The sequence below is a fragment of the Vicugna pacos genome, chromosome 2 (genome assembly GCF_048564905.1).
Source record: "Vicugna pacos chromosome 2, VicPac4, whole genome shotgun sequence".
In the NCBI taxonomy this organism is placed as follows: domain Eukaryota; kingdom Metazoa; phylum Chordata; class Mammalia; order Artiodactyla; family Camelidae; genus Vicugna; species Vicugna pacos.
The window spans coordinates 81,072,637-81,084,058 of NC_132988.1; the positions used below are offsets into that span (position 1 = coordinate 81,072,637).

General features: G+C 33.0%; 1 protein-coding gene across 2 annotated transcripts in view; it reads left to right on the forward strand.

The window, feature by feature from the left end:
* The window catches only part of NUDT9 (nudix hydrolase 9), a 32,483-nt gene extending 25,041 nt beyond the window's left edge, over nt 1-7,442 (forward strand). Inside the window, exons 8-9 of one of the 2 annotated variants that reach the window (XR_012061253.1) lie at nt 1,338-1,604; nt 2,397-7,442. Coding sequence is in view for 1 of the 2 variants with exons in the window: in XM_006198179.4 (XP_006198241.1) it covers nt 1,338-1,516 (179 nt within the window). In the remaining variant the exon portion in view is untranslated. Of the gene's footprint in view, nt 1-1,337 lie in introns of both variants that reach the window. The other variant, XM_006198179.4, reaches the window with a different exon arrangement.
* The last annotated feature ends 3,980 nt before the right edge of the window (nt 7,443-11,422 follow it).

Consider the following 11,422-nt stretch of genomic DNA (forward strand, 5'->3'; position numbering starts at 1 on the left):
AATAGCTGTATTATTTTATTATTTTAAGATAACCATTATAAAGATAAAGGATATATATGTTTATAGTGAATTATTTAGAAAATAGGTGACATAAAACGGAAAAATTTTAAAGCACCAGTTATTTCATTTCCCAAAGATAACCATTGTTAACATCTCGATTTAGCTTCTTCCAAATTTTGTATAGCTGGTTTTAAAATAGAAATGGGCTCACATTGTACATTCTATTTTGTTACTTGAATTTTCACTTAAAAATATATCATGGACATCTTTCTATGTCAGTTTTTATAGGTCTGCTTCACTTTTAATGACTAAATGGGAGTCCACTGCACAGCTGTCTTATTTAATCTGTGCCTTCTAGATGGAAAGTTTGGTTATATCCGTATTTTTCTTTTTGATTATAAATAATATTGCCTTGAGTACTTCAATAGGTTTGTCTTTATTTCCTTAGGATAAATCCTTTGAAGTGGAAGTGCTGAATTGTTTATTGTATCCTTAGTGCCTAGTACAGAGTTTGGTGCATAAGAGATTCTGGTATTTGTTGAATGAATGCTCATCAAAGAACATTTGCTTTTTGCTTGTTTGTTTTTTAATATTTTGTTTGTTTTTTTAATGCAGTTTTTTTTGAGAGAATAACTAGGTTTATTTACTTATTATTATTATTTTTTAATGAAGATACTGGCACTTGAACCCAGGACCTCGTGCATGCTAAGTACACACTCTGCCATTGAGCTATACTTTACCCCTGAACATTTGCTTTTTAAAAACTTGTGATTAAACATTATCAAATTGTCCTACAGAAACATGCCATTTGCATTGCCAACAGTGATTGAGGGCATTTGTTTTAATTTTTGATAATTATACTGATAAATATTTTAAATAAAATGTGTTTACATGTACCTATAAATGTAGCTATACATATTTTGGTTTCTGATTTGGTATCATGCTTAGAAAAGTCCAGTTACGTTAAAGCTATAAAATGAGTCATCAATAATTGTTTTCTTTCATTTTTTAAAATTTAAGTCTCTAATCCCTCTGGAATTTTGATATGAGGTTTCATGGTTATTTAATGTGAACTCTTTTCTTTTAAGGATAATAGTTTTACTTCATAAAGAGAAAAACTTTCTTACTGATTCCTCTACTTACAATTTAGAAACTTGGTTAAAATTTGGGCATTTGGGAAATTGGAATATTCTAGTTTTTAATTCACTTGGCCACCTAATACAATGATGATTTAAGATTATTTTTAGTAAGAATGCTTGATGATACAGAGTTCTGCTGAAAAAGAAATGAATATATAAATTACTTTTTCTTGACGATGTTTTCTCTTTGGTAAGCAGGTGAGATAATGGATAACCTTACCCTAGAAGCTGGAGATGATGCTGGAAAAGTGAAATGGGTGGACATCAGTGATAAACTCAAGCTTTATGCTAGTCACTCTGAATTCATCAAACTTGTGGCAGAGAAACGAGATGCGCACTGGAGTGAGGACTCTGAAACTGACTGCCATGGGTTATAGCTCTCCAGCTCCAGTTAAGCCAAAGGCCAGCAAAGGAGCATTGCTGAAAAGAAGGCAGATCACAGAACTCACATGTAAAAAGGGCAGGGTAGGTCACTTGGAAATTCACTTTATTCACTTTCAAAATGATTTGCATTTAAAAGGTTTTATATCAGAATAAAATTAGTAAATATGGTGAAACAGAACACAGAATTTCCTGCTTCCCAGTCCAAAGAGCTATACACAATTGTATTTTGTTTGTATTCTGTTTAAACATGGCTTAAACCAAATTTAAGCAACTGATGCCCTTTAAAGAATCAGAATCTGAATAACGATAAATTTCTGTTCAACTATAACTTCTACTTTCCATGTAGTTCTTGTTTGTCAGTTGGTTTTTTTTTTTTTTCCAATTGATCTTGGATCTGAAGAATGTTCTTGCCATATCAAGCTTCTTTCAGAGCAGCACCAACCACTGTTGTATAATCTGATTTATCTTTAAATTATTTGCTTCACATCTCGTTTTAAATGATCTTACTGAAACTGATTTCAAAAATGGAAACCTTATTTATTCTTGACTTTAGAGTCGGTTTTATGAGGAAATTGCAGCCACTCTTTTAGTCAATACAGATCAAGAACAGTAAACCAGCTTATGTTCTCATTTCCAAAAATGCTGAATAAAAAATGTGTCCAGGAAATTAGCAATTTAAATTGATATATGTACTTCACTCTGCTATAACTGTATGTGCCATAAATGAATTAAAAATATACTTTCAGAAAGGAACTGCAGTCAGACAGAGACGGAGGGAGGTCTTTTGGAGTTAAAGTGCTTTTTGTTAGAAAAGGATTGTTAAGGACTGACATAGGGTTTTGAGAGACTCACTGTTAACATTGTAATTCCCAGAGGAAAGGAAAGAGTTGGTGTTCCAGGTGTTCTTGGAAGCAGGGAAGAGGAAGGACAATAGCACTGCCTTGTCTCAGTGGACATGTATATCACATTCTGGCCAAGATATCCGTTGGAAAAGTCCCATGATACTAACGCCTGTCAACCTGAGGTAGGGACTATCATAATTCCATCTTTGTTCTAGTTGGACTACAGATGAGGCATCTGAAGAAAAGGATGTTTAAGGGATAGAGATGTGGTTGTTTTCTTTTCTTCAGATACTTGTAAAAGGTATTAGGCCTGCTTTGTATCTAGAGGACAGAGCAAGGGCTAAGGTAAATCAGTCCAAGGTTTTGTTTTTGTTTTTTGATTTAGTGTCAAAATCCCTTTGGTGGTAAACTTGAACTGAACTGACAGGGGGCTTTTTTCCCCTTAGTATGACTTTAAGTTTTATGGAGAAACATTAGAATATTTTATTTCAGGATACTGCCTCAGACCCCTCTGGAAGAGTTATTAAGGTTTAAGTTCGGTATTAATTTTCTAAAATCCATAAAATCCTGGTTGTTGGGTATATGATAAAAGACCTGTGCTTGTAGAATAACCTGCTCATTGGGTGAAGGGTAGGATGACCTTTTCCCAGCATGTAAGAGTCTGATTCTACTTTTACTGTTTGGCAGGAAGAAATTGCTTCTTCCTGGCACTTAATAGAATTCTCTGAAATGGAAACAGCTTACAAAAGCTTTTGACAAAGTTTAAGCAGTTGCCTACAGCATGACATTTCCTTATGTTTTATTAGTTTTGATACTTCTAAACTGACATTAGTAAAGATGTTAATTTTTATTAAAATTTTATCTAAAGAATGACTAAAGCACGTGGTCTATAGATAATAAATTTTTGTGGCATTTTCTAGTTTTCATTGGAACATTTACAAAGTATGCAAAGCGATAAAACTCCTATACCCTATAGATAGATAGAAGTAGATAATCTTCTAACTATAAGTATCCAGCACCATCTATAATAGAGAAAAAACAGATTAAAATTTTATTTTAAGACATTTCTGGAGGAATATCTTCTCTATCACTAGGTGTTAGTGCCTTCATATTTGCTTTTTAATATGTTAGATATAAAGAATATTTTGTGTTTTAAGAGATATTTAGTAGAATAAATAATAATAGCTACCATTTATTGAATATCTACATTATATCACTTAATCCTCACAACAATCCTATGAAGTTAGGTGATACTCACTTCACTGATGAAAATGATATTTTAGAAAGACTGCCCCAAGGTTTATTCAATAAGCAAAAGAGCTGAGATTTGAATCCTGATCTGCCTGGTTCCTCTGACGATTGTATTCCCTACTAAAGTTATGGAGCTTTTATGATTTGTTACTTTAAGTTTGTAATTTGGAAGATTCTGTATTACTTAAGCAGTATTCATGTTATATATGACATAAATAGTAATACATTTGTGGTTTGTGACTTGAAATTTAAGGGCCACATCTGATCTGACTAGCATTGTTGAAACTGTTTGCAAAACTTTGGCCCAGAGACAATTGATAATATCTTAATGTAAGGATGAGTAACTCCATCAGTGTTTGTCTTGCCAGCAGGTATTCTTGAGATTTGAAGGCTTTCAAATTCAAATAGAAACAAGATGCTAAATGAAGCTAAAGAGGGCACCTAAAATTTCTAACCACTTTTAGAAGTTAAATGCTACTCTGCTTTACAGTATAAGGATTTATGGTAGTTGCTATTATTTTCTAAAGTACCTGTAAAATTATAATAAATAAATTGATTTATTTATAATTTACAACATTTGAAGAAAGCACTTGTAATTAATTTGGTCTTGTTTACACCTACTTCAATCATATTATTAACTTACCAACATGGGCACAATCTGAGGCTATTTAACTCTTAGGATAAAAAATATCTTAAAATGTATAATAATGCTTAAAAGATATTTGGAGATTTTACTAACCGTATATGACTTCTGACACAGTAGTAAGAGATTTATTTCTGCCAAAATAAATAATACAGATTATAGTTACTACATGAAGATATTTTTGCCATAATTTTCCTTTGCCTCCATCTTATATCTCCCATATTATGGTTATTCAATGCCTATGTGTTCGTATTGGTGGTCATGTGTATTGGGAGGTAGATAATAATGTGGTTCTGTAATACCTAAATGCTGATAAACTGAACCATTGAACTGTCTTTTCTGCAACATAGAGCTTAAGTTCTCCTACTTCACCCCGATGGCCTAAAAGCATTTGAAGTGGTAAGAGACACTTAATAAGCGCTTTAGGGCAATGAAATTTGTCAGAAGGAAAACTTGGGTGAAATCCAGTTTCTGTCTCAAAATTGGAATTGAGAATATTTTGATTTATCAGTGTCTCTCAAGGTAGATTAAAATAAATACATACTGTATATAATTTTAATTGACATTAATTCAGATACTTAAAAAGGGAATATACCTTTTCAGTCTCTCTCTCTTTTGTATATATTTTAAATGAAAGAAAACTTGGCTGAGAATCAAAATAGAAGTCTCAAGGTTTGTAGCCTTTCCATCAAGTGAGCCGATGCTTTTACGTTAAGGAGATTTGTACCCTTGCCTTGAGATCAGAACGTTTCTAGATTTGGTAGTTTCACAGCAAGCTTTTCTTACTGTTTACTCTGAATTATTTGTAAGACAAAAATAAGCTTGAGGTAAAATTTACTGTTTGAAATTTCTTAACCTAATGCATGTGTTTCTGTAAACTGAAATTTTGCCAGATGCTGTGGGCATTATGGAAAGAATACACTTTGAGACCTGCAGAAATTCTGACCTAAAGATCTTGGAGGAAACTGAGTTTATAACTCATGAGTTAATTTGGATAGATCAGTTGGGTTCCATTCTGCCATATGTTTTTATGGTTCAAAAGAATTATTCTTACCTTTTCTAAGATTAAATGCCATTTGCTTTTATCAATATAATCATAGCAAAGAAGTCTTACCCCAAAGAAACCCTAAAAATAAAAAAAATTATTAAAGTTATCTTTTGTCCATTGAGTAGGTTTGCAGTTTATAGCTTAAAAATTAATGTGGACTTACCCCAAGTTGGTTCAAAATAGAAATGATTAACTGTGAAAGAAGAAAAATCAATGATCAGTGATATCAGTGGGTTTACTTTTTAGCTTATTTTTAACTTAGTACATATATAAGCTAAAGTATTTTCTACATGAAAATTTGTTTTTATTGAAAATTTAATTCTGTTTTACTGCTTAGTGTTTTATTTACACAGTGTAAGATTTTAAAATGAATATGCAATATCTAGATTCAAATTCCCCTAATTCACAAAAATATTTTCTTTTAACTACCTTGTAACAGTATTCACTATATCTGAAATATAGAAAATTGATGTGGAGGGGTAAGGGGTAGCTCAAATGATAGAGTGCATGCTTAGCATACACAGAGTCCTGGGTTAAATCCCCAGTATCACCTCTAAAAACAAACAAACAAATAAATAAACCTAATTACCCCCCCCATTGATGTGACTGGTTAAGAAACTCTCTATGTACAGCTCCATAAAAGTGCTATCTTTCTTAAATTATGTGAAATTTTCTGTGTGAATGATATTTGAACCAAAATTTTAAGACAAGTATGACTTTGCTTCCAGGGTTTGCTTACACAAGCAATTTCATTGGGAAAGTATTACCTTGTAACTCCCATGTGGTCCTGTTTTAAGAGACTGGCAGCTTGCTCAAGAAATTGACCACTCTGTCAAAAAGGCAAATCTGTTTATAGAGCTGTCCCTCCCAGCACGGATGCAAGAATATCTAAGCTAAACACTGTCCTGCTTGTTCTTAGGCAAGAACAATGCGGAATTCCTCTTCCTGCTCCTTGACTTAGCTACAATCATTGGGAGAAAAAAGTTCTCATGACTATGAAGAAATGGCAGTTCTATAAGTATTCTAGGATCCTTTCCAGGATGGGTTGTAACCAACAGCACTTTTTAAAAGCTCATAAAATAGTGTATGAAGTGTTCAGATTTGGTAATTCGTATGAGTTAGATGTCTGAAGAGTCGGTATTTTCGCTGGAAGAGACTTTGCGGGTATATTCATACATTTACCCAAGGTCACACAGCTGATTTAATTTTAAAGATGAGCTTATAATTTAGGCTTCCCCACAACAGATCAGTGCTCTTTTAGCCATGTTTTGATGTAAAGGTTGATTTGCTAATTTTGTAATTATCAATGATTATTGAAGATAGGTTCTTAAACATTTTTAGAACATGTATTTATATATATATGTATAATAAGTTCTAGAAATATGCTAGAATTTTCGTGATTTGTCATTTGGAAATGGACTATAATACTGTTTAAACAGAGCTGATTGTGGGAAGAGCACTAGCTATTTGAATTCAAGACTTAGATTCTTATTTAATTTGACCTTAAAGTTTCTGGGACACTTAAATATTCTTCAAGATGATTGACTTTAAATAATCTGTATTAAAGAATCCTGAAAATTTTTACCTCAGGCACACAATGATTGAGGCCTAACTTTCTGACATTTTTGCAAAATTCTGCATGTCTCTAATTCTAAGATACCATCAGCTGTGAAGTGTGCCATTTAGTTAGTGATGCATCTTAAAGAAAAAGGAGATCCTAAGTTAAAGGCATCTGCTGTGAGATGTGTTGATTTCAGAAAATGTTTAAGTGTGAAAAGTGTATGGGAAATGAAATTTTTTAGTATTCTCTTTTGTAATTTAAGTATTTCTCCTATGTTTTCATAAACAAAGATTTTGAATAACATATCAATAAAGGGCCTCATTAAAAAGTTGAATTATGTGCAGTTCAGTAAAAAAAAGTTATCTGCTGGGATTTAGAATTGATAATCTTTATTGTATCATGCATTTATGCTAATAAGTCATTAGTGAAGAAATAATCTAGTCTATTTCATCTCTCCTAAAGCAATTTATTCTATCACTCTTAAGTCTGTGACTCTTCACCTTCATCCTCATCTATGATAGAAGAGGCTGTTTGGTCAATTTGGATGAGTTGAATAAAGGAATATAGATCTGTTTGCATGCATTGAGATAGTTTTTTGGCTTTGAATTTAATAGCCACACTTTATTTTGTTTCCAAATGAATTGGACAAATAAAGATAGATGATAAGATGAACTGGCTCATTGTATATAGGGTGTTGAATGTAATATTTTTTATAAACTTAAAGATTAACAAGGCAGATGAATTTACCGCTATAAGGTCATCAAGTGTCAGGACCTAGAATAAAGAAACATAATCAAATAATCAAGGGGTTATAATTCAGCATTTTATCTATCTTTTCAATGTTATACATTTTATATTAGTTTGATTAATGAAAACGTGCTTTTTAGAATTCTAAGCATTTATAAGATTATGTCAGTAGGATTCACATTCACTAATATTTTAAGTACTTCTACCCCATAGTACTGCCCCCGCACCCAGCCCCAAACCTACTATCTCTGGAAACATGTAGTCCACATTTTCTTTTGTGGACTCCAAAAGTAGCAGGAACTTCTTGGAATGATCATTAAACTTACATTTATGAGGTTGGAAAAAAGACTATATTTGGGGATCACCTCTTTATGAAAAGAAGCTTTAATAATATCATTTCCTATAATTGTAATAGAAGTAACATAAAAAAATTTGGAATTAACATGCTATATTATACACAATTTGTTTTTTGCTTGTGACTGAGTCAGTCTCATCCTATGTGATTTTCCTTCAGTAAGATCCTGTCAAAAGTAAAATTTAAATAATCCCTTTATACCATGATCATAATCTTAAATCTAGTTCAGAGGCTTCTGAGACAGAATCCATTTCAGTAAGAATGCATTTTTCCCCACTGTAAGCATAAAATTTTAGAGATGTAATGGACTTTATATATCATTCATTTTCACTATTTTATATTTTAAGAGAAAGTAAGGCATGAAGGAATTTGAGATTACTCCAAAGTATTAAATGACAGAGCTTGCATCCTCAGATTATTTGACTTCAAATTCTTTTTCTACTAGTCTCCTGGGTTCCATCCACTTGGTCAAGGAAAGTTTCAGGTTTTAGGTAGTTCAGTTTTCAAAGATGTGTGAGATTTATACATTAAATGGCTCAAATAGGACAAAATATCAATCACTAGTGATCCCCAAAGGAGAATGATAGCCATTTTTGGTGTCAAGTTCCTTTCCCAATAAATGTAAAGAATTTTCAAGGTGTTGTTTTGTATTCTTTTAAATACTTTCATAAAAGAAACTTTAAGTATAATTACCTGATTTGGATTATTAGGAAATGGAAAAGGAAGAGGAATTGGAATCTACAAAAAAGGAAAAAATAGTGAATTGTGTGATGTTCACATTTTGTTTTAGCTTTTTTTCTCACTTATTCGTCCATTTACTCATCCATCCATCCCATCCATCCATCCATTCATCCAGTATTTATTGAGCAATTGCATGCTCTCAGGGAGTCCTCCTTCTATGGGAGAGATTAGATTTTAGTAGATTTCAAATCATTTTTTCTTTCAAGAAGTATGCTTATTATGCTTAATTAATCAAACCTAAAGCTTGGGAATCTGTCTTTTGTGGTCATAGTTCTTGCAAATCCATCAGTTTCTGTACGGTAAATCATTCTTTGCCTGGATTTTTAATACTATTCTGCCATCTGGTGGAAGGAAGAGCTTCCATTTCAAATACTAGTGATTGTATTGCCACACAGATTTACATAATTTAAAAATAAGATGTTAATAGTGATTCCTAAATTTTAATTATAAACCAAAACTCCAGGATTTTGCATTAAATGTAAGAACTTAGAAATTTAGTGTCTAAGGTTGAAATAGGCTGTGTGAAAGCATAAAAGGGAAAGAGTGTTCCATTGAGGACTATAACTTTAGGGACAATTTCCAAAAGCCTACTTAAAGTTAAAAAATAAACAGTTTGAAATTAAATATAAGCCAAGGGAAGATGTTTGTTACATTTAGATATAAAAGCAAAATTATGCAAAATTGTGCTTATATTTTAAGAATATTTAGGTAATAGACAAGAAGTCAAACAAAATGCTATTTTAAACTGTGTATGAACTTTTCAAAACATCATTGCTAAATACTGTTTATTTAAGATATCCCAATCTGTGTTGCAGCCTCATTACCCTAGTCTTTCTTTCCCCAAGTTGCCTGTCCTTCTCAGCACTTGCTGTTCCCTCTGCCTGGAGTGCCCCACCTACTTCTCATGACCTGGCTTGGATACTTCTCCTCTGTGAAAGAAGTCTTTGGCACACAGCCTAAATCAACTGGTTTTGTATTTGCATCTAGAAGCATTTACACTAATACATTGTTTTTTCATTTATGAAGCTCTCTTCCTTGTTAGATCATGAACTTATTCATACCTTTTTGTATTTCCAGCACTCACTGTAGACCCCATTATATAGTAGACACTCAGTAAGTATTAGCCAAATATATGCTGTCTGTACCAATAAAGGCAGCTCTATTATGTATTTAGCATTGTTCTGACCTTTATTTAAAAAATGTTTTAAGAATCCAGATATTAGGAGGGATTGGAGAGGGTACAGAAAGAAAAACAAAATATTTATATTGTTTGACCTGTGAGAAAAAGTTACAGACAGCTGGGAAAAAAAAAACTTTAGAGGAAAGAAAGCAGCAAGGTGATTTAGGAAAAGAATAGATAATACAGAAAAAGATGAGCATTCCCTTCATAAAGAGTAACTAAGCTTGTCAAAGTCAAATTAATTCAGCATAAACACCTCTTTTTTTTTGAATGGAGTTACTGGGAATTGAACCCAGGACCTCGAGCATGCTAAGCCTGTATTCTGCCACTGAGCTACGCCCATCCCCCACCCTTAAGTACTTTTTTGATAACAAGTGTAGAGAGATATGGGAGCAAGTAACTGAAGCTTTGGAGGGAAATTTGCTAGTCCCTTGTCAAACTTTCGCAAGCTGTGCAGGGAAAGAAGTGTGAGTAGTTGATGCCTGGTGGCCTCCGAAAGCCTCATATTTCTGTGTCAAAATTTGGAAAATGTTATAACCATTATCCAACTAATAAATACTTTTTGTGATTTGAGATCCCCCAAGCCTGTGCTTACCAGGGGCAGTTGCGGAGGTGGGGGAAATGGGATCTGAGGAAAAAATGCTGGTCCTTGCGGTGGGTAAACGTTGAATCTCTGTAACAAGATACAGGATGTCAGTCATTTCAAACATTTGCAGACTTTAAAAGTGATGAACATGTCATTTGAAAATACAACCAGAAGTTTACCTGACTACTGGAACTTCCTCCAGGTTGTTCAAGCTTGTAAAACAATAACAGCAACAAGGTGAAACAACATATGGCAATACGTTATTCATTACGGAGAGGTTTTATTCTAAATGAGAATAGGTAACAAGCCACTCATCAGTAACGTAGCTTTCCCTCCGAAATAAAAAGCAGTCAAGTCTAATAGGAAAAGTTAAATTAATTTTGTCCAGTGATTTAGAATTTGTACTTTCTACCTTTAAACTTACTTCCAAAGAATGTTTTTCTTTGCATTTCTTGAGATTAATTACATATTGCATGCCTCTTTACCTTTGAATCAAGAGTGCTCTCTAATTGTTCTCAGCATTTATGAGTTCAAAGTGGAGAGAGTATGGAAGTGTAAATTTAAACTTTGTATCCACAAATGCAAATTTTGAAAGCTCCCTCACTTCTTTGAAGGCTCCTTTGTTACAAAATGTGCAGGGAACAGGATTTCTTGCCTACTAGGTGCCCTACATAGTCAGACCATAATAAACGCGGAATAGACTCATTGATCTCATTTGTATAGATGATGAAGCATGACTGTAGTCAACATGAGACGGTTTGGGATAAGGGTATTGTAAATGAAACTCAATTTAAACTGCCTGAATAAGACCTAGGTCACTGAGGGTTACTTGCTTTATATTGCTTAATATATTTGAGAGCTTCCTATGTTCCGTTGGATACATTTTTATCATTCTCGCACAACTCTGAGGTAGTTCTTAACAACTCATTTTACAGACTGGGAAGC